General features: G+C 39.7%; 1 protein-coding gene across 1 annotated transcript; it reads left to right on the forward strand.

Moving 5' to 3' along the window:
* Nucleotides 1-21,681: 21,681 nt before the first annotated feature.
* On the forward strand, nucleotides 21,682-23,648 carry LOC126471003 (uncharacterized). The gene is made up of 4 exons (XM_050099057.1): nucleotides 21,682-21,779; nucleotides 21,938-22,092; nucleotides 22,184-22,591; nucleotides 22,633-23,648. The coding sequence occupies exons 1-4, from the start codon at nucleotides 21,682-21,684 to the stop codon at nucleotides 23,646-23,648; spliced, it is 1,677 nt and encodes a 558-aa protein (XP_049955014.1).
* Nucleotides 23,649-24,836: the final 1,188 nt, after the last annotated feature.

The following is a 24,836-nucleotide window of genomic DNA, read 5'->3' on the forward strand; positions in this document are numbered from 1 at the left end:
ATGTGGTCATTGCTAGCCCTTTATTCGAGTTGACGTTTCTGTTAGAACGCGTGGGAATCAGTATATAATTTCTATCGCGATATGCTTTGCAATTCTGTCTCATCTAAACGATGCTAGTTCTCTATTCGAGTTCACGTTTTTGTTAGGCCACTTGGGAATCACTATCTGATTTCTGTTCAGTCATCAGGGTCTGCAAGTTACTTATCGTTTTTCCAGTCACAAAATAATATTATGTGCGTTAATGTGGATACAGGATTACATGTCGCTGTCTTTTGTATACGTATGATCATGTAAAGTCACGTGGTCAGCTGAAAGGCATTTGTATGTAAGACATGAGATTCTGTATTCAGTTTGTGCACAGTATGTATTTACGGATTCCGTATTCATATAGTGTGGGATACTTAGAAGGTTCCTTTTCCCTCATGTGATCTATGATCGAATCCTTGGATGTGTTTACTTACTAACTCCGTTAACGAACAAGCTACATCCGTTTTCATTATACTTAAGAATGAGAGGGTTCAAATGGTTCAAATGGCTCTGAGCACTATGGGACTTAACATCTGTGGTCATTAGTCCTCTAGAACTTAGAACTACTGAAACCTAACTAACCTAAGGACATCACACACATCCATGCCCGAGGCTGGATTCGAACCTGCGACCGTAGCAGTCGCGCGGTTCCGGACTGAGCGCCTAGAACCGCTAGACCACCGAATGAGAGGGAATAAACTGCCTACAACAGTGGTGGTAAAATAAAATTGTCAGCTAGCAAGGAAAGTATGCGTTGCAGTGGAGCTGTAAGACACGTGGTTGCAGTGATAAGTGTTACGTCCTCGCTAATGGACGCAACTCGAGCCGGTGCGCTTAAGACAGTTTCCTACTGGCGCCACGAGCGGCCCTCTGAAGTTAGCCGCCAACCACAAGCGCGACCCAATCAGCAAACTGCGCTGCGCCGCAAATGAGATGGACTTCTGCGTTGTGATAAACGGCGGCCACAGGCAGCAACGGGCTTCAAGTTCGGCGCTGGCGTACCAGACTTAGTATGGCGTAAGAATTTCGGTATTTTGCTATTGAACGATCTCACTTCAGTTTATTGGGCGTTGTAGGATGCAGTGTACAATACCATTTGCAGTGCACGACTCACACGTATGAGGAGTGGTCCATCAACACAGGTAGAGAGTAGCTATTTGAGCTCTGTTGTAAAGATTATGGTTTCAGTTTATCTTGGTTTAGCTTCAGTTTTTTTTAAAGTTAAGTGCCCTTAGTTATATGTTGCGCTATGAGAAAGTTCCTATTCACTACAGCATATGAAGTTAATCAGATCGTGTTTTTGTTCACTAATGGCTAAATTTCATATGAAAGGAAACGTTTCAGAGCATTAAAACTTGGTGCATAGTACATTATAAACTCACAATTTAAAATCTAAAGTAGTGACAGGCTTTCAAAGTATATAAGAAAGAATTTTATTTAATTTTATCTACAACAGCCTTTTTATTTCCTCAAGTATCAAGTAACAGCACCATATTTCTCTCAATATATAGTTAAAATATTCCATAAGAAATATTTATAAAATGTATTTCCCTAGATAGCTAGTGTACATTACAAATGGCAACCTCAAAATATAGGTAACCTCTTACCCCTGGCACTGCACTGTGAAACTCTCTTATCCATATAGGTGTGTCATTTTGCTAATAAGTAAAGGTCAATACTGTGGGTTAAAGTAATGCAGACTGCCGCTAGAGATGACAAGGAAGCCACTTTCCAACTGTTTACAGGGTGTCCATAATTAAAATTCCAGTTTCAAAACGCTGTTGAATGATCCTTACGTTGCCATGCATGGAGAGTGAAATGAGAAGTCAGGACGGCAGTAGATTTGTTCAGTTAATTTCATTATTCCAGCCCTCGGCCACAGTACATCACGAACAGTTTGGTGGAGGCGTTCAGTTGCCTCTCTTGCGAAACAATAGACGTCTGGCATTGCTGACAGCGGAAAGAGCGGGGCCGAGAAAGGCATCACTTGAATGCCACGGTCATCGACGTTTCCAGTTGCGATTGTGGTGACAGTGTGGTGGAGCAGCTGACGATGGCTGTCAACTTCCTCCAGTGAGTCAGTGGCTCCTTCATTTCTCAGGGCAGGTGACCCTGCCTTGTGATCGTGCAGCGCACCCCAGACTGCATTCCGAAATGTCGCTCCAGGTGTCACAGGCTGTGTGAATGAGAGAAGAATTGATATGGTACACGAATGACTGACTACTTACACACTTCAGACTACGTTATTTTACGGTTTACGGCACATACTCCAAACACTTCTATGATGGCAAGTCAGGAAACGCTTCTGTCCCTCTAGCGTATTGCAGTGCCAGCTGTTGCTGTACGGCGCTCAGCTGGCTCTGCTTCGTAACGCCAGTTGGCTGTGTTTTGCTTTGCAGCACTTAACACTATCACCCACCTCCGGCTGGCTCTGTTGCGACTCACTTCCACTCTGGCATATTTTTTGACCGAATACGGTGGACATGCTACAACGCCTTAGAAAGAGAAGCACTGCTCAGAATGACGTCAAATTTCATCAGCATACTATTCACGCAGGGGATACGTCGTGGAACAAAAAAGTTAATGAAAATTTTGCTAATAGATGTGGTGTAAGCGTCTTAACGTAAATGGGATCGACTACAAATGACACATGAATCACAATGTGCAGCTGTTGTTCTGCACGCTACACATCCTGTACTGTTCAATGTATGTGACTGCACAATTTCGAGGTATTGCCACACTGGATGTGAAAAATTGATTTTTATCTGTCCTGAGTCCAAAAACACCATAAAATGCAAAATACATCGCTTTTTAATAGTCCTGGGGCCAAAAACCGCATAAAAAGCAAAATGATATTGGTTTTGTCGTGTCGTGAGACCAGCACAAGATATGTTCCATATGCTGTCCACCGTTGTCTGCCATTAGTTGAAGTTGAGAAACAGCATGCTCCATAACAGATCTGAGTGTCTCTGAGATCACGTTCAGAATGCGGTGCGCAATGCATGCCTTCAGTCCAACTACGTTCGTAACTGGAGCACTGAACACATCTTTCAGACAACCGCGCAGACTGAAGTCACAGAAACGAAGATCAGATGATCTGACAGTCAGGCTTGAAGTAAACGACGCTAATAATCCTAGAATTTCCGAAATGGCTCTGCAGCAGCCACTTCACTGGCTGTGTAACGTGTGTAGAGCCATCGTGCATGAAAATGAACCTACCCACAGATCCACGCTGTTAAATAGATGGAATGACGCTGATGCGCGAAAGACTCTTACAGCTTTTACCAGTTGCAGTAAAGGTAACAGGACCCACAGGACTCATCTCCTCGAAAAATACGACCCTAAGATAGACGATGCTGTCAGTCTACACCACACAGTTGGTTGGGTTGGATTGTTAGGGAGAAGAGACCAAACAGCGAAGTCATCGGTCTCATCGAATTAGGGAAGGACGGGGAAGGAAGTCGGCCGTGCCCTTTCAGAGCAACCATCCCGGCATTCGCCTGGAACGATTTAGGGAAATCACAGAAAACCTAAATCAGGATGGCCGGACGCGGGATTGAACCGTCGTCCTTCCGAATGCTACACCACACAGTCACCTTTGCAGGATAAAGTAGCACCAGCTGATGTGCATGTGGATTTTCTGTTGCTCCTATTCTTCAATTATGTGTACTGACATGTCCTTGGAGATGGAAATGGGCTTCGCCTGTCCACAGAATGTTCCACGGTCATTTATTGTCCACTTCCATACGAGTAAGAAATTTCAGAGCGGACATCTGTCTTGCTAGCAGAACAGCAGGAAGCAACTCCTGAAAATGGGTGCTGGCTGTTGTGACCGAGCGGTTCTAGGCGCTTCTGTCCGGAAACACGCGGCTCCTACGGTCGCAGGTTCGAATCCTGCCTCGGGCATGGGTATGTGTGATGCTCTTAGGTTAGTTAGGTTTCAAAAAAATGGTTCAAATGGCTCTGAGCACTATGGGACTTAACTTCTGAGGTCATCAGTCCCCTAGAACTTAGAACTACTTAAATCTAAATAACCTAAGGACATCACACACACTCATGCCCGAGGCAGGATTCGAACTTGCGACCATAGCGGTCGCGCGGTTCCAGATTGCAGCGCCTAGAACCGCTCGGCCTTAGTTAGGTTTACGTAGGTTTAAGTAGTTCTAAGTCTAGGGAACTTATGACCTCAGATGTTAAGTCCCATAGTGCTTAGAGCCACTTGAACCATTTGAAAATGGGTGATTTTGTATGGATGGCAATGCAGAATGTTTCGTAGGATTTTATGCACCGTGCTCGCAGGCATGTTCAACGTTCGGGTAATTCTTCGCGCACAACACGCTCGACCTATCCTGCAAAGCTATAGTCACATCTTCGACAGACGTCGGATCAACTGCTTTCCTCCTTCTGTCATACTGCACTTCAAAAGAGCCTGTCGTTTCGAATTTTGTAATCATTGTCTTCAAACCCTTAGCTGAGATTGGACCAATGCCTTTTTTCATATGCTTGAGTATCCGGCACTTCTGCAGGGCTACTAGCGCCTGGTCATTGTCCTCGTAAAACATCTTCATCAACCGCGAATGATCTTTCATGGAGACAGTCATATTGGGCGTCTCTGACGCAGTCACGTGCTGCGCGTCTATTGGTGCGCATATTGTGACGCCTGCAGTGCCATCTATTGGTCAAATTTTCGTTAAAATTATTTTTTGTTTAAGGTGTTTCCCCCTGTGTCAATAATAAGCTGTTAAAATTTGAAGTCATTCTGAGCAGTGTTTCTCCTTCTACAGCGTTTTAAACTGCAACTTTAACTATAGACACCCTGTACAAACGGATGGTGTAAATGTAGCTATTTAGATGTGTCAGCGCGCCCTTAATGTTTAATTACAGTGGGGATTATTTCGTCCATTATGCCACGAAAAATTTTATGACAGACTAGTTTGAAGCAAATATTAATCACGGAGCGATCGGAAAACCGCACCGGCCGATTTTCTGCACTCTAATTATTCTCCGCAACTCACCTCGTAACCTATCACCTGCCTAGTCCACAGGCCGCTAAGACAGCGGTTTATGTGAATACGTTTTTGTAAGGATGTATATACATCCACCCTTCTGTTACGTACCTTGGAATTTCAGAAGGTAGGTATTATTCTTTGACCCACAAAGAGCACAAACAATTTATTAAATCCTCTAATGAAACTGATGTAATCTATGGGCCCCCGAACATGTCTAGCACACTTTAACAGATCACGTCGCATAGTAACTGTACAATAATAGTGATAGTCAGCCGCACTGGAGATCAGCTGCATCACGTTCATTGATGCATATCGTTTGAGCTGCCGCCAATCAACAACGGCAACTAGTGGCAGTTCATGCTTCCTTGAGAAATCAAATAGATGAATAGATGCCTAACCGTTGGTATAAGTAGACCTACATGGGACACTTCCAGCTGACAGCGACAGAAACTCCAAACTCCGGGTCGCCGAGACATACCAAATTCAACTTCGTGGCTGTATGTCATCTCATGTTACAATACTGCAGGATGTCCATTGCGAAATATTTTACTAGTACTGTTGAATATATTGACATTCGCAAATAGATTACCGTAAATACTGTCGTCTTGCAACGTCATTAACTAAACTTCTACCAGCTACTAGTAGGTCTCTGTTTATAACAAAAAGTAAAGCCTTCCTCAACCTGAATGCTGATGTGAATACCCCAGAACTTAACCCAGTGCTGTTAGATCTGGTATGCGCTTACCTATCTTTGCCCGGTGCGTGGGATTAATTGAATTTTCATATGGGATCTACAAGTTAATGAGGACTCCGAAACACAGAACAGCTTGAAATTTTTCGCATTAACAAATCATTGTCAGACGCGAAAGAAGCGATAAATGGCAGAAAAAAAATTCTGGGTTGTCTGTAGATTAAACCGCAGACTTTTCATGCTGGTTGACTGACACTCGACCACTATGCCAAAGTTTTAGGGCCTCAGTTCTCTCACTTAAGCTCTGCCTTATATGATACGATCCCACATTTTTATTTTTTTTTTACACATTGTAACTTACATTTGTATCACTCTCCTTTCCAGACATGACTCCTTCGGATTGTATGAGAAAAGAAATTAACCAATAAAAAACAATAAATCGCTGGTAGGTAAGCTTGTAATGATAAAGATGTCAAACTAAAGCATCAAAATGGGAACGAAAAACATTTTAAAAAGTTGTTCTTCAGCTTGTTCTTGTCTTCTTGAAGGCACGCCATGCAATGATACTCATTGGAGATAGGAACTTAAGTGTCCTACTTGATGAAAATGACACGAAACTGAATGAGAACAAATAAAAAATTGTACTTCTATATATATTTTACGTAAAATGAAGCCTAAGCATCTCTAAAAGTGTTCTCTGTAATAAATGTCACATTTCCTATGTAAAATGTGATGTTATATCATCAAGTAATACCGGAGATCATACGTTACAGGAGACTTTGTTCCCATATAGCAACGGGAAAAATGTCCCATACGCCAAGCGCAAAAGTTTCCTGTTCCGTCGGTAGAAAACGTGTTACATCCGGAAAAAGGACTCCTATTTGAATGATAATTTCTTCTTAACCCACTTCCAAGTATTTTGGTCTGTGCAGGTGTGGTGTAGACTATGGTCTCCTCTACTGATGAAAGACCACACAGGTAGCATGTACCATATTTTGTAACATCAAATGCGTACAACGGATGTCATTAAAATCAAGATATACATTTTTCTGTTTCTAGCCTGTTCGAAAAAGGAGAGTAATGTTCTTCTCAAGGATAATGGTGGTCACCCTGTTAACTATCATTTATAATGTTGAGAGTGGTCCAGCGGCCATCTAAATTTACCATGTCATCTTGGAAGCTTTTGTTTCGATGCTGAGTGAGATAGAGATTATGGGCAAAGCCACAATACTGCTCACAGTTATTTGCCATTTTGAGTGCTTCTAGCAACAGACCACGTTCTATAATCTTCCTGGGTGCATTACATCTTCCTGTCTCGTGGCATCTGAGTATATGTCCTGCATTGTCGACGATGATCATTTTGGTGGTCCATATGCAATGGTGTGGGGAGGCGTAATGTTGAACAGGCGTACTGATCTCAGCAAGTCTTTAAACATGGTTTACTCACGACCAGTCAACGTTATTGTGACACATGTGTGTCTTTTCAGGGGGTGGACATCTCAACTGTGAAAGAGTCAACAACATGGACACAGCTTATTCCGAAGAAAATGTATTCAAACTAATGTATTTCTTCGATGAAAGCTTATAGAAAAAATATATAAAAATATCAGTTCCTTGTCATAAAGCATCATGCGTTGGAACTATATGGGATATTAACACCCACTCTCTGTGTTCATTTCACAAGAGCGCTTAACTCACAAACAAACTCAATGGTTTTGGACACAATCAAAGCGCATTCTGACAAATAAATATGAAAATAATTCTATGATTTAAGAGGGAGTTCTTTACTGGTTCTGAACACTTTGTTGTTTTTGCTTTGTATGACAAATATTACGCTATTTATTATATTGAATTTTTTATGTTTCAGTATGATAAACAGGCTAATTACTTCATAAGGGTCTATATTACACACATGGTCGTTAATTTGCCAAAAAATGCATACTGTGTCATTTAGATTGTACGTACTGAGGCAGCTGTAAATGTCAAAACTTGGTTTTCTGGAGGGAATACCTCAAATATTTACTCAAATTGTTACAATCTACTTTGTCGACAGATGATATTGCAGAAAGTTTTGAAGATAATGATTAAACTGGTATGTTCCCACTTTGTGAAAGTATAAGACGACAAAAGATTTGTGGGACATGGGACAATGGACATTATTAGTGTGTGTGTATGTGTGTGATCGCATCAGTTTTCACAGTTCAGGGGAAAATATCTTTCAACATATTCAAAGGAGTTTACATAATTTTTTGGCCTAGAAAAATTCTAACTCTCCACATATGACGCCGTTTTTACGCAATTCAAGTGAAGCTTGGGTAATTTTTCGGAACTACCACAGTATTCAAAAATATCTTTGAAAGTGGTGCCATTTTCACGAATTCAAAGAAAGCTTACGCAATTGTGATTGGCTGCCCAGTTTTAATGCACATTCAAATATTATGTTGTGGTTCCCTGCTTCATTTTAATGCCACTAAAATACTTGTTGCATAATGATGACGTCAATGATAAGGATATCACATTTATAAGGATATTACATCATCAATAGGAGGAATCTGATGCTACTTTCTGAGTTCTGTTTAAACAATGTGACGATACTGATAGTAGAAGTAATGAAAATGCCTGACCTCTGACTCCCAATTAACAGATACATTTAGCCTTCGTTGCTAATTTCCTGCTGTCTCGACCACAGTCAGCATGGGACTCTCATCTGGCTGGGGTTTCTGATAGCTAAATGGAAAGTTAGGAAGCAACATGGGAATTCAGCAGATCAGAAGTTCGACAGGTCCGACAGAACACTTGAACACACTATTCCACGAAAACAAATGGTAAAGCGAGGTAATCCCTTACTAGCTAATTACGATTTATTCACATACACATGCCTGTGAACTATTCTTGCAGGACTATAAGAAATGAACAAGTAATTCCAACTTGTACGAGCGTTTTGATAATGCCTGCAGCCCCTAATAAGAGAGATAGTGCACTGAGGGATTCGACGAAATAATTAATAGGCACAAGAACTGTGGAAGCTGAAGCTCAGGGAGGGGCAGTAGAAAGTACTATTATGAAAGCACGGCTAGCTTCATTGCGGAGACTGACTGAGATAAAAACCGTTGCATTTCTATTTCATAAAGGAGGCTGCATTAAGGTAAATTCGAAACAGAGCTAACCTAAACTATGAGGTCCATTGTTGCTACTAAGAGTGGTATGCATGCACAAGCACACCTATAAATTGTGGCAGCACCTTCCCTATTGAAGATCACAAACTGACTCCAACTAGGAACTGTGAATGACAGGACGTAAGGGACTGCCATCAGTTTTGTTAGTGCAGCCACTGCACCTCAGTATGTGTCTGCCTGCAGAAGGAAGCACCTATGATCAACCTAAACTGGGTGAAAGTTAAGATTTGTTTGAGCCTGTAAACCCAGCTGCGACAGTGCAGAAATTGAGGAGCTCCTGGAGTGGTGGCAATTTTACAATAGAGCAGGACAAATCAGTGTCCCTGTACTACAAGGAAGCTGTGGCAAGAAATTCGAAGTAACAGTTCGACCAGCCTTTGTGTCTGTTCACCATCTTGTGAATTATTAGGAATAATCAAATTAATGCTCAGAAAATTGCTCTACCCCCATGAGAGTAGTAAGTGCATACACTGAGCACAGTAGGCATGTTTTTATTGCACACTTTTTTTGACAAATCAATGAAATTAATTTTACTTTAAGATGAATTAATTAAATTATTTTTCTTTTAGTTTTTGATTAATTTTGTTTCTCAGTGTTTTCAGGTGTTACACAGATATATTTTTCAGGTCCTACACAGATATATTTTTATCCCTTTCTGAGGCAGATGCAGATAATTTATTAATTAATATATTAACTTATTCTTTCGATAATTTTCACTTTCCCAGAATGTGTGTGGCAAGCTATTCAAAAATCTAATCTAAACATGCAATTCCTTTTGGACTGTTGATAACAAAGTCACAAAAATTTTTTGTTACCATTTTTGTTATTCTCACTTTTATCATTATGATAATTTTTATTTCCAGCTATTTCTTCACCATGAATAACTGCTAATCTACGGATTCCATCTCTAACATCACTCATCCAGATACATTCAGTTGGTTTTTCTGTATATTTTTATGTTAAGAGTTCAACTTCTTCTGCATGCAAAAAATCTGAACTCAAAGTATTTGTACTAATCTTGCAAAATTTTCTTCAGACACTTCTTTTATCACATTTCATATTTTTTTACGTTTACTTCACCTTACTTTATCTGAATTATTATCAGAATATAAAGGTACTGAATTGAATAGTATATCTGCATAATTTGATAAATTAATATTAAATTTTTATCTATATCATCCATAGCACTCTGTCTTTTAGTTAACAGATTCATTAATCCCCCCGTACCTTCATTTTCCACTGATAGTTAATTTATCTCCATAAGAGTCTGCTAATAAGTTACCAATATATGTAATCATACCAAAGGTTTCAATCCAAAAACTTGTTCTTCACTATGAGTAATATATTTTAACATTCTGCCACTTTTTTAACATCATCCACATTCTCTCTATTCTCATCATTAAATTTTTCTCCTTTTTTTCTCTTCTTTGTACTGAGTCATTGCAGCATCATTTGTGACTCACTAAATGTGTTGTCACACTGTTGAATTTCACATTGTTTTAATTTTTTCACTTTAAATTTATTTACTGCAGCTGTTATTCATGATTCACTTAATATGAAGTCATACATAGCAGGGTTACCTTGAGACCATTCATAATTTTGACTTTGCTGTCCTGGTAATTCTCTGCAATGTGGAGCCATTTGTTTTTCAGCTTGTATATTTTCATCAGTTGATTTAAGAACATTATAAGCTAATCCTTCACGTCCTTATGTTACTTTCTCAGTTGCATCAGTACCATGATGATCTTCTTTTTCATATTTTCCATATTCAGTTCTTGGTTGTTTCTTTCATTTTTTAAATTCCCCTTTTAATTCTTCAGTTCCTTTTCTATTTTGTTTAGCTCTTTTAACATCCTCCGCGTCGAATTTCGAAAACATTTACTAAATATAAGAAACATTAATGAAATTAAATTATACTTTTAACACTTATGATGAAAGGTAATGCATTCAGCTCTTAGACGTATCAAGAAAATATCAACCACATGTATCTGGCACCCATTTAGTTTCCTCACTAGGCCACAAACGATTGGTATAATTTTGACCAATGTTTTCTAATTTTTCATATTCTGTTATATAATCAAGAGCTAAATTCATTTATGTGTTCAAGGAAAATACCGTCATCATGGTCTAATAAATGTGCAATGTCATCTATTAAAGGGCTTGTTTAAAACGGATAAAAAACATTAGGGTAGGATATATTTTATATGACATCAGTATTATCCTTCATTGTGTGTTCTAGTTGTATCTACGGTAAGAAATACAAATGGATCTTTCCAACATTTACTACACATTTCCTTTCATTATCGAACTTCAAATCTCCACCAACAATTTCATGGTAAATATGATTTAAATTTTTTTCATCCTGCCTAAAATTAAAAAAAATTTAGATTATCTCTGACTAATTGTTTGGATATTTTAGAATATGTCTGAGATAAATAAAAACAATGTACACCTTTATGTCTACATGTAGTAAAATATTCGCTAACTACACCTCAATTTTCAAGAATTAAATCATCAAATACTACAAGATAATTACCTTGGAATTGATCTAGTGCTACAGTTTTATGATTATTCTCAGTAAACTTGGTAATTTCTCATTATTTTTATCTTCAACTCTTTTTGTAAATTCTTTAAGTTTCTGCTTATCTACACTTTCTGAATAAACGTAAAAGTGATTTATTTTATTCCACTTTAACAATTCTGTAGTTAGAATATAACTGTCAATCATTAATGTTGTTTGCCACCATCCACTTGCTCCTATTATTGCTCACCAAATAGAATTTGTTAAAAAGTTACCATGTCTATTTTTTGATTTCTTCTCTGGAATTCTAATTTTAGTATCACAGTCAGATTTAATTTAGTTAAATAAATTTTTATTAATATTAAATTGGTCACCTATTCAATTGAGTGATAAGTCACCTGTTCTCAAAAAATTATTGACTGTACCTATATAAGAAAGTTATGGCAGTGTTGCACTAGTCGGTTTTTATACACCTTTTTTAACTTCATATATTACATCCAAAAATATTAAATTGTTCTGTGATGGAGAAAAAACACCAAATATTCACACTGAAGCAGAAAAAAATTTGAACAGGATTATTATTGAGAGTGATGAGAAACTATATATGGATTGTTGGGGCCACATGTAGTAAGCGTTGCTTCACGCAGTGGAGAATGACAAAACACAGGCATGACCAAGGCGTTGCGAAGTAGGCAGGCACAGATAGCCTTGGTGGCAGTAGCAGTCTACCAACAGGCTGACGTAAGGACGCACACAGACCGAACGAAGCCTGGAGAGTGCTGAGTAAGGGGAAGTGAGGCCAGCATGCTAAGTTACGCTGCAATATACTGTGGGAGTAATAACAAAAAGCTGCCACCGAGGGTAAGAAACATCCTCCCGCCAGATATAAATAGTGGAGCACAGGTAGCAACAGACAGAAGCCGTTAGGAAGCAGTTCGGATCTGAGGACGCACGTGGTCCATGTCCGAATGTTCAATCTTCATAGGTGACGGTTCTGGAAGTCTGTTCCAGCTCGCAGGAGTCATCTGTTCACTGCCAGATGTTAACTTCAGCTCTGGAGATCGGCCCGAGTTCAGTCGGCACCATGGCTGACTAACTACAGCAAGAACTTCCAGCAGGACTGGCCGCAGTGCGGTCTTGTTCACAGATGCTGCCGGGGACTGACACCCGGACCTCACGGTGACCCGGTCCCACTGCGCGTGGTCCGTCCATGACGGGACCTCGCGGACATCATGACTGACGGCCTCCCAGCCGCCTGTGCAGCACGCGTCAGCAGCTGACCTCACGGCGATGCTGCTCTGTGGGTGTGCCTGTACTGTGGCGCCGAGTTCATCTCAACCCCAGGGCATCTTGGCTTCAGCGGAGCACTGGTGGCCTGAGGCTCCCGAGGTCGATCAGCGGTGCACATTTCACGCATTGTTGGAGAATCTACACAGCAGAAGCCAGGGAGAGGAAAAAGAGAGTGAAGAGGGGTTGGTTGAATGCAGATGGGAAGTTGCTGAAAACAAATTTTTGAACAGCGGATAGAGATGATATTCAGGGTTTGAACAATTCTTTAACAGTTGTTTGGGACAGGGAGGAAAGCATAGGGAAGTTAGTGGATATACACACAAGAAAGATATGGGGATTAGGTACAGAGTTGTTGAATGTGACATGTGTGGTGTGTGGGATGGCTACAGGGTTATGAGCATATATAGAACAAACACAGAAATTATTGAATACGGATCTGGAACAGGTACAAACACAATTGGATATAGTGGAAAGGAAGCTGGAAATGGCTAAATTGCTGTGGAACTGGTTAACAGCATTGGTGACGCACGAGTGAGGATGGATGAATTGCAAGAGGCAATACATCACACATTGCACAGGCAGGTGAGTGTGATGTTGATGTCACCAGAAAAATTCAGACGGAGTCTGAAGCAGGCAGAGGAAGAGTTTCCAGAGGGGGTAGAGTACGTAGTGCCGATAATTGAAGCAAGTGTGTCACTTTTTTATCATATGTCTAGGATTACGGTAACAATGGATCTAGTTAAGATGTATATAGAGATTAGATTTCCAGTAACTAGTGAGGGGAGACAGTATCAATGTTACACAGTGCATCCTTATCCGGTCAGATGGGAGTGCATGGGGATGGCCGTACAGTTCAGGACACAGGAGGTTTTATTAATTTCTAAGGAGGAGGATACTCATGCCACTATGTCGAGTTTAGAGTTGAGTAGATGTCTAATGGAGTCAGTTTCCATTTGTCCATCACTTGTTGTTTTCACGGGCAAGGGGTCGTGTGAGATCCAGTTATTTAGGGCAGAAGCAGAAGCTTCGGAGTGTCAGAAAATAATAGTGAAGCCTACGCCACATTTTCAGCAAGTTGGGAGGCATTGGTTGTATTCAGTATTCGCTACGGAGAGGATATCAGCCAAGTGTTATGACAATGGGAATTGGACAGCAACCACGGAGATGGAATTATGGGACAGTGGTTTGCTAATCAACGGTACAAATTGTGAAATAGTAGGGGATTGTTTCAGCTTACCAGTGACAGTCACCAAGGTTACAGATACTCATCTGATGTTGTACTGGCCAGATGCGTCATTCAGCATCACTCCTGGAGAAAATTTGATATATATTAACAACACCTTGGATGCTACCTTATTGCAAACAATAGATAAACTAGTAGATTCGGAGAAAGGTCATATTTCAATGTAGCAATTATTAAGGCATGTGGAGGAGTACGATACCAGGCAGAAACGTAGCATAGTGACCATTGGTTTTTCAACCAGTAGTATTGCCGTGTTGATTGTATTTATCAGTGTGGTATATGTCTTATTAAAACAGAAAATTCAGCATGTTAATGCAAGACCGCTCCATGAGATTCCTGTAGAATGGATTACCAGTAGGGCATGAGGCAGGGCAACCTGGATGTATACAGGGAAGAAGTAGAATATAGGATAGAACTAGAGTTATCGTACAGGGTAAATTCGGGGACGAATTTAATTTTTAGGAGGAGGCAGTGTTGCAGCCACTTGTAGTAAGCGTTGCTTCACACAGTGGAGAATGGCAAAACAGAGGCACGCTGGCGACTGAGGCTTTTCGAAGTAGGCAGGCACAAATAGCCTTGCTGACAGCAGCAGTCTACCAACAGGCTGACGTAAGGACGCTCAGAGACCGAGCACTGAGCGAAGCCTGGAGAGTGCTGAATAAGGGGCAGTGAGGCCAGCAAGCTACCACCGAGGGTAAAAAATGTCCTCCTGCCGGATATAAATAGTGGAGCGCAGGCAGCAACAGACAAAATCCATTACGAAGCAGTTCGGATCTGAGGACGGATGTGGTCCATGTCCGAATGTTCAGTCTTCATAGATGACAAATCCAGAATTCTGTTCCAGCTCACAGGAGTCATCCATTCGCTGCCAGATGTCAATTTCAGCTCTGGAGGTTGGCCCGAGTTCGGTCGGCACCATCGCTGACTAACTACAGCGAGAACTTCCAGCAGGACCCCGCATCGTGGTCTTGGTCACAGGTGCCGCTGGGTACTGATGCCTGGACTTCACGGCAACATGGCACATGGTCTGTCCATGACGGGACCTCATAGATGTCGCAACTGAGGGCTTCCCAGCCGCCGGTGCAGGAGGCGTCGGCAGCTGACCTCACGGCTCCATGGTCGTGCTCATACTGGGGTGCTGAGTTCATCTCAACCACATGGCATCCTGGTTTCAGCGGAGCACTGGTGGCCTTAGGCTCCCGAGTGCGATCAGTGGTGCACATTGTGCGCATTTGTCAGAGAATCTGCATAGCAGCAGCCAGGCGGAGGGATTTGCAGAGCTGGGCAGGGACAACGAGGGAGAAATTGTAAAGAAAGTCCAATAAATAATTGTAAAACTCCACGGTGTCTCAGTCTTTGGTGCAGCCAATGTGTCTGCTGGTAACAAGTGGTGCAGAAGCTGTAACAGGATATAAAAGATGGTATTGGAACTTTGCTTGTACTTGGTGGTCAAACTGTTGAAACTAGTAAGAAACTATTGTAATAATGTTCCTAAAATAATTCCACTTGAGTTCTTTAATGTTAATTTTAATTTAGCTCATGGAATGTTTGCACTCTGAACATTTTCATTGAGGCCAAAACCAATGTTGTAGAATGCATTGCTAAATTCTTTTTCCACCCCTAAAACTTTGTAGCAAAACTTAAAACTGTGTGAATTGCATATACAGAAAGTATGGTTCACACTGGCAGCAGTACAGTGATTTGACTCCCCTGAAGAACTTCAGCCAAATTTTGTATTTTGTCACACATACTGTCTGAATTCTGAAAGTTACCTCTCAGCTAATAGGTTCTCTACATTCCCTAAGTTATTCTCATTATTCTTTTTCTTATTGTGCTAAATGGATATGCCCCAAGCATTGAGGTTAGTTTTCAGATTTTTGCTTTTCATCACACTGAGGTCTATTTCTTCGTAAGCTATTTGCCTAAATACTGAGTACTTGTGTTTAAAGAATCTGGTGTAAGTTCAGGTGCTGTCATTTTCACTTACATTTTCTGTAGAAGTTGCTGTCATAGGTGAAACCCAATCAGCAAGTGTTCGGTTTTGTAATATATGTCTTCCAACTTGGCAGAAAACCAAGGATACTTATTTAACGTCCGCACCTACAAACACTTAAATTCTTCTACACTCTTGCGTGACCTTTATATGTATTGCAGTTACATGACCTTGACTTAAAATCTATCTTTTTCAAACCAGCACTTCTTTTTTATTGTTTGCTATAATATGATGTTATCCAATGCCACTGTGCTTCCTGTTGTTGTATGTTCCATAATATAAATCTGACATTAATTCATTAATTTCACTAACAAAAGTGCTGATGATAGAATGTGAGTGGAAATTATGTGGGACGATGTTAAATAAAATCTATAATACAAGTGTAAATTTCCAATCCTGTCATATATTTTAAGTACTTAGTTTTATTTTATCACAATGACAAATTCTATACAATTGTAAGATGATCACTGGATGAATAAATACAACATTGCAACCATATGATCAGTTTTCAGTATTAAAAAAATAATTTCATGTGGATATATCCACCATGCAGACAAAATTGGAAGCAGCGGAAATGCAGACTTACCTATCATTATATGGACATCACCAAGGGACAACACACTGATATTAACAAAGGTTCCACTGTACCTCAGGACACCTTGATTGCTATCCAGCAACAGCCTGGAGTATGGAGGGAAAAGGAGTTGCTGTTGGAAGTGAGAGCATATTGTCTAATAATGTAAAGCTCTACTAATTTATTTTCCAATGAAAAAAATTCCATTGCTGCACCTGTACTAGAATCATAATGCATTCCCTTAACTTGAGACATGTATGTGTAAACTTTGTAGTGTCTGAATTTTCAAACCTGTAACTTTCCACAGCATTGTCATGTACCTCAACAAATTGGTATTTTTCACGTCTTAACAGTATCATTGACTGTAGCAAATCAGGGATGTTTAGGTTGAAAATGCTTTCCTTTTGTGTTGTTTACAAGGATGATCCATTAATGTATCACATTCTCTCAGAATGAAACAAATAACCCTTCCTCTACCCCCTCCCTCCTGCCCACCCCGCCAACCTATTTTATCTAAATTAATTTAGTTCAGTTCTCATAGAAGCTACCACCCCATTTAACACTGATCCAAATAAAAATATTATCCTCTATTACAGTTTTTTTATGCAAAACAAGATCAGAGAGCCATTAGATTACTCACTATTACTCATTTGCATCCACAAGGGCTCTTTCTCACAACAATGTAATACCACATTGTTTATGTAGTTTTATAATGTACTCTAAGTTTTGTTTGTGTTGTCAGAGGATTCATAATATAATAGTTCATTTCAATATAAATATGTTACCATGTGAATAGCGAGCTGAAGTTTCAGTGTTGACAGATTCTCCATGAAAAGTAGCAAGGTGGACTGCTCTCTCTTGTCACCTACATATAACTAAACTGAATTATTGAAAAACTGTGTGCATGTGTTTCTTCCTTGTATATATTCCCTCAGGAGATCACTTGTTAGATGATGTTTTGTTTCCTCTCACCTCACACTTTCACATTCTTCGTGTACTTGCCTCTTTTTGTTCCAATTGTCCTGTCTCAGGCAAAATCATTCACTCTGCAGCTGAGTGTGAGCTGCTTTTCAAACATTAATGGAAGACTGAAGTATCCTTACTGGTGAGGGCACTGCTCTAGATAATCAGGTACCTGCATTCAACTCCTGGCCAGTTCACAACTGTGATCTTCCATTAATGTTTCAAATAAAAATCTAACAATGGAAAGTCAATAATACTATGAAAAGGAGATACTGATACTCTTTGTAAAGATACGTTCTGGTACATAAAAGCTTTTAGCCAGTGACCTTTTCAGAAAGGAGAAATGCACACACATTCACATAAGGTAGAACACCTCATACACACAAGTATGCCATACTGCAACAGAAATGTGTTGAGCAGAAACAATGGTTCAGAGCAGGGTGGGGAAGGGGGAGGAACAGTGGGATATCAGTGAGGATTCAGGAATCGGCCCTTCTGGTGGGGCATGCAGGTACTAGAGAGGGCACGGGATAGGGCTGACAGATGCAGCATCAGGAGGCTGTAGGGCAGGGAGAAGATGGGGAACAGAAAGAAGAGAAGCAGAGAAGAAAAAAAGACCAATGTATGCAATGACTGAGAACAGCATATAGTGTGGGTGAGGGGAGATGAATTGTGAGATGACAGGTCAGAAGCAGCTGGAAACAGTTAGGTGGAAGATGTGGGGCCAGCAGGTTAGCTTAAGTTGAGGATGGGATGATTTTGGAAGAGAAGAATTTGTTGTAAGGTTGACTCCCATTTGTGCAGTTTAGAAAAGCTGGTGGTGAAGAGGATGATGCAGATGGCCTGGGTTGTAAATCACCTATTGAAATCAAACATGTTATGTAAGCCTCATATTGTGCCACAAGGTGGTACACTTTGTTCTTGGCCACAGTTTTGTGGTGGCCACTCATCCTCACTGACAGCTGGTTGATAGTCATACCAATATAAAAATCTGAGCAATTACTGCAGCAGAGCTGGTATATAACACAGCTGCTTTCAAAGGAGGCCTGGTCTCTTTGATGGGGTAGGATAAGCCTGTGACAGGACTGGAAATAGAAAGTGTTGGCCGAGTGGATTGGGCAGGTCATGCACATCGGTCTTCCACAGGTGAGGGGTTGTTATTGGGAGTGGCATAGGGATGCTCTTGGATACACAATGTATCTTGGGAAAACTATTTACTTCCCCATGGTAAGGACTCACCTGCTTTACAAATGTGTGTGTATGATGACTGTGGCATGAATAAAAGATTATTTCATAACAGTATGCTGTAAGGATATCCACCAGCCAGAAGCTGACACCAGATGGCAATAAAAGCTCCACAGGTTCCAAATGGAATTTTATGGAAAATCAATACTCACAGGAAAACCCTTTACCTACCTCATAAATGCAAGGTACCCCTCTCATGCTAAGAATCTTTTAGCTTTGTTTCCTAACAGTTTAATAGTAATTAAAAATCAAGTTCATTATAACAGTTTAGAGTTCCCAAGACTTGTGTGAACATACCAGCTGAAGGCACATGAAGATGGAAATTATTCTAAAAGTTTTCACATATCGCCATGAGACTTTCACATATTATAAACTGTTTGCTGCATGAGGTCCAATATTTTAATTTTGAAATGGCTAAATTTCAACTCACCACACAGAGGAGATACTGAGTTGCACACAGGCACAACAAACAGACTGCTATACATCTGAGCACTTTTGGCCAAAAGGCTTTGTTCATGATCAGACACAGTGCTCATTTGTGAGAGACCTGTGATTGCATTAAGATGTGTCTGTGGGTGTGTGTATTTTTTACGTCAGAAGAAGGCGCTTTGGCCAAAAACACACATGTATAGCAGTATTTTTGATATGCCTATCTGGGACTCAACAGCTCATCTATGCGGTATTATCAATCTATCCTTTTCTTAATATAACTGGTATTCCATCCTGAATTATCCAGTGTTCAATTTTAATTTTGAGAGTCCTTTTGCACTGCAGTGCATTTTTGATTAAGCAGAAAGAATACTTGTGATGAAATCATCTTGGGTGTTCAGTGTAGAATTACGGATTAAGAACTACGTACAGGATATACATCATGAGATGGCACTGACAGTTGTCAACACTAGTTCACAACTCAGGCAGCCACGGGTACTGAGAAGGATATAGGCAGCACTTTATAAAACAGTCGGATTTTTGTGACTGATGAGAGCTGGGACCATGTAGTGTGTACTTTTACTGAGAAGCAATACAGCACCATTTGCAAGGTGTATATAACTACGTAACATTGCTAGGATGACCATTTCATCAACAATTACTTATCAAGTCATGAGCTTTTAGTGGTACCCCTTTATATTTCCAATGAGTAATTTTAATTGTGTAAAATTGGCAAGGTAATCAATAAGAAACAAATACTGCAAGGATATACTTTTATTGACTCAGTAAAATTCTTATAATTATCACAGACATCTGAATAAAACAAATGTGGGAATAAGTTGTAAGTGACCTACTGTCAGATATGTGTTGTTCAAAATAGTCAGTCAACTGGCTTTCAATGCTTACTAAATGAAATATTAAACTCTGAAGACTTCAAGAATACAAAAACGTTTTTCCCACTGCATCCAAAATTTAAATCTTTCTCAAAAGCTTTGAAAAAATAAGACAATTTGGTATGATTATTGTTTCAGGGGGCCAAACACAGATAATAGCATGGCTGCAACATATTACAACACTCATGGCTAAAATACTGAAAAACAGTATTTGCTTAGCTTAATGTATCAGGTAAACTCAAAAAGTAAAAAAAAAGAATCTACTGAGTACATTGAAGTATGCCCTACATTGGGTGTCAAAATGTAGTAAATTAGGATAGGGATATGACATCACATGGGCATTATGTAAATCAAATCAAATTCCTGAACACCATAAATTTAGTAAATTGGGAATAGGATCTGCAAATACCATTGATTAAAACATGAGATGTTAGTTATTACATTAACATTCATTCATATGCACTGAAACACATATGCTACAAGCTATCAGCTCTCACAGGGCTCAGAGTAGATACATACTTTTTGTTGCATACATATACATATACAGTGAGGAGAACCTCACAGATGTGGACTACTGCAGAGAAAAAACACATAGATGATTTCTTATGGACTGTCACAACAGCCTCAATAAATCTGAAGGAGAATATTATTCCACATGCTGTATTTAAAATTGCATTGAGGAATAGTGCAACTCCTGTAAATGTACTTCAATTTAACAGTATCACCTCTTCAGTGGAAAGAAAATAACCAGCAACAGCAATGTTAATAATTAAATAGTGCAAAGCTATTTCCTGGGTGGTTACACCAACTTGGAAAAAAATTTCCTGAGAATTTCAGGTGCAAGGAGAATGATTGCATCAATACACTGCTGACAAAGTAATGGTAAGAGGAGAAGATGGGGTAGGGGAGGCAGTGGCAGAATGCGACAATAATGTCTTTTCCTATCTCTCAACTGCACTATATACCAGCCACAAGCAGTAGTTTAACTAATTTTTAAACATCACTAATTTATATGGGATACTATTCATATAAGTAACACACTTTCAGATATTTGGTAATTTGAAATTTGCAATTTATAAAATTCAATTTCAATGCTACATTAAAATTGAGAACTCCTTGGAATTTTATAACATTCCTGAAATTTCCGGAGTTTTTCCTGGTAAAATCTACGTAGGTACTCCACAAGCCACCATAGGATCCATGGCAGAGGGTACCCTGCACCAATACTTGTCATTTCCTTTCCTGTTCCACACTTACTTCTTAGCAGTTTAATTAAAACATTTAAAATGTGGAAACAAATACAATTATTGGAAGACTCTGAGGCAGCATATTTCCAGAGAGCACCCACAGCAGTTGAACAAAATCGTACATCATGTTACAAATAATGAACCTTCATGTTTCTATCAGTGCTAAATATGTGACAAGAGTTTTACTTGGAAAAGAAATTTAGAACTCCACCAACTCAGGTGTACAAACTTGTGAAGACATTAATACAAGTTAGAGATGTTGCTATATTTGAAGAATCACTGCAAAAAGCACTCCAGAAGCTCTATAGTGATACACATACATCCAAATTCAGTTATTATTTGAAGACCTACTATGAAAAAAATGCTAACTGTTGGGCATAATGAAGCAGCAAAAGAGGTTGAAGTGTATTATATACACATCTGAAGCAGAGTCAAAAAAGTGTGGAATTGATTGTTTCCAAGCCCCACCATCAATGAAGTGTGAAATCTGAAGATCTGAAGTTCTCTAGTGAATGTCAATTTTTGAAGTGGAAAGAGAAATTGAACATACTGCACAATCCTGATTCGTCAAACACCACAGCATTGTAAGTTAGTTGATGATTGCTCAACCTGTAAGTATGTTTGCCATCATTCAAGTCAGGTTCTCTCCAAAGTTGAAGATATGAGACACCTCAAAATGGCAGGCAGTAAAATTGATGGAAAGTGCTCTGCAGAGATGAAAGTCCTCTATAAGGAAAAAAAGTGCCTTGTTAATTTTGTGTCCACTCGTGCTGGATATGATCTAGATCTAAGTCATTTGAATGTGACACCACAAGAGCATAGTTGCAGACATTGCTGTCTGAATCCTGTTTCCCATTGTTCATGGCAAAATTTAATCAACAGTGCAGGATTCCAATTCAGAGAGAGTATATCTCGCAACACTGCAGGACTTGCATAACACTAGAGCTTCTTATAATTTGGCTTCAAAGTCAGTCAGACATCAACACGATGCCATCAGCGTAGAAGCTTGGGTACAAGAAGTTCAGGAAAGTGATAATGCGTGCGTATTATTTTATAAGCCTCAAGAAATAATCACTAACCAGCATGCGAAATTGAGAAGTGAGGATTTCATGTTGGTAATAATGAACACTGCACAAGATGAATTATTGGCAAAATATGGAAATGATTATATTTGTGTTGATGGGACTGGTGGTCTAAATGGCTATGATTTTGAATTTACCACAATACTAGTACTGGCTGATAAGAGACAAGAATATCCATGCGCTTTCCTCATTTTTAACAGAGATGACAGTGATGTATTAAATATATTTTTCAACTATATAAAATCTCAGGTTGGACAGATTTGCCCCAAGGTATTTATGTCAGATCTGGCAGAATCCTACAGTATCACTTGAAATGGAGGGGTCTCCTACAAAGAGACTTGAATGGCACCTGGCATGTGAATAGAGCATGGACGAACAACATTAACAGTAAAGTTCTACATAATGACCAGAGAACTGAGGTGTACAAGCTTGTGAAGACATTAATACAGGTAAGAGATGTTGCTATATTTGAAGAATCACTGCAAAAAGCACTCCAGAAGCTCTGTAGTGATACAGATACATCCAAATTCAGTTGTTATTTGAGTACCTACTATGAAAAATATGTTAATTGTTGGGCATATTGTCACATGCAAGCTGGACTCAATACAAACATGCACCTGGAGAGTATGCACAAGGCTTTAAAATATGTACATGCTAATGCAAAGCAAGTGAAAAGACTGGACAAAGGTATATCTGCACTGATGTCATTTGTAACCACAAAGCTGTTTGATGGGCTTACTGTTATCATGAGAGGAAAGGTAACTATTACAATAAAATACATTTGTGCTAGGGACAAGTCTGTTTTAATGGATGACTTCATTACTAAGGTAGACAGTGGTTGGGAAGTACCTTCTTCAAAATCAAACGATATCTTCCTTGTGAAGGACAATGACATTCACTGCAAGTGTAAATTAGTATGCAGTAAATGCAAAGTGCACATTCATCAGTATTCTTGCACATGCATTGATTATATTATTAAATTAAATATATGTAAGTACATTCATATTGTTTGCCAAACAGAAAAGAAGAGCAGAGGTGAGATTCCATGGCAAAATCATGTACTGTCAGATGCACTTGTTGTTGATGCTGAAGATTTGTCTGTGACTGATGAGAGGGAAGCAAGTTGGGCACAAGTAAGCACAAATACTAGCTGCAACAACCCAGAAGCATTTTCAGATGAAAAGAAGAAGACTGTCTCAATGTTTCTGGAAGTCATTGCTGGCATGTCAACTGCTAAAGTTAAGCTAGCCAAAAATTGGCGATGACGTTGAAGGTAAATGTAGGTGCTGTTAGAACCCATCATCAGCCCTTTCATCAGCACAGAAAGGAGTTGCAAGAGGAAACTTGTGCCACAGAGGAGGTTGTTTTCAACAAAGAAGAGGAAATCACTACACCACATACCTATGACTGTTCCTGATGAAGAAAAAAGCCATAGATATTGAAAACACTTCTTGGTGAAGGTTTGTACCACTAATTAGCAACCATTTCATGGCAATATTTTACAAAAGGCGTTCAAAAAGTTTTGCGCAGATGTGTCTAATTTTTTTATTTTTTGCAGGAGGAGAATGAAATTTTTTGTGAACATACTTGGAACATTTAGCTATACAGTGAGCCTATTCAATGTAGCCTTCATCAGCTGTGACGTATCTGACCCAATGTTCTTTCCATGATGTAAATGCACTTTGGTAAAATTCTGGGGATTGAATTTTACACCAATGCTTGACACAGGACATAAGGTATTTCTCACTATCAAATGTCTTACCGTGCAAGTGGGTCTTCAGATGACCAAAGAGGTAAAAATAAGACAGAGCCAAGTCCGGATTGTAGGGAGGATGAGGAACAATTTTCCAACCCATTTTCCTGACTTTCTCCTGCGTCATATGGGCTTTATGGGGTTTGGCATTGTCATGGTGTAGTCTGATGAGCTGACCCTGAAGCTGTGGTCTGTTGGTCTTGGTGGCATGTTGCAGCTTGTCAAATGACCAACAGTAACCATCCTGGTTAATGGTGGAGCCAGGTTCCAAAAAGTCAATGAAAATGACACCGCACTGATCCCAGAAGAAGGAGGCCATCACCTTCCGGTCTGCTGTTCGTGAAAGTCTTGGTTTCTTCTTCTGAGGGGAATACAGATGATGCCACTCCATGGATAGGGTTTTGCTCTCAGGTCCAGACAAAAACAAGCATGTTTCATCCTGGGTAATGACACCGTCAAAACACTGTTTCCACTCTTCAGTAAAGGTCTTCATGAGACCCTTGCACACATTCTTCCTCACAGTTTTCATTTCTCTTGTCAGTAATCTAGACACCCAACATGCACAGATTTTTCTGTACCCTAGTGACTGTAGCAGTGATACTGCACTACCCAATGACAAATGATTCATTTCAGCAAGCAATCGTGTCATCACACGTATGTCATTTTTGATAATTTGATCAATGTTCTGCTTATTCACATC

This window comes from Schistocerca serialis, chromosome 3 (genome assembly GCF_023864345.2).
Source record: "Schistocerca serialis cubense isolate TAMUIC-IGC-003099 chromosome 3, iqSchSeri2.2, whole genome shotgun sequence".
In the NCBI taxonomy this organism is placed as follows: domain Eukaryota; kingdom Metazoa; phylum Arthropoda; class Insecta; order Orthoptera; family Acrididae; genus Schistocerca; species Schistocerca serialis.

Coding starts and splice junctions, on each gene's coding strand:
- LOC126471003 (XM_050099057.1), top strand. CDS start 21,682: ATGAAGCAGCAAAAGAGGTTGAAGTGTATTATATACACATCTGAAGCA. Junction 21,780..21,937: donor CAAGCCCCACCATCAATGAA/GTGTGAAATCTG, acceptor CCATCATTCAAG/TCAGGTTCTCTCCAAAGTTG. Junction 22,592..22,632: donor CATTTTTAACAGAGATGACA/GTGATGTATTAA, acceptor ATAAAATCTCAG/GTTGGACAGATTTGCCCCAA.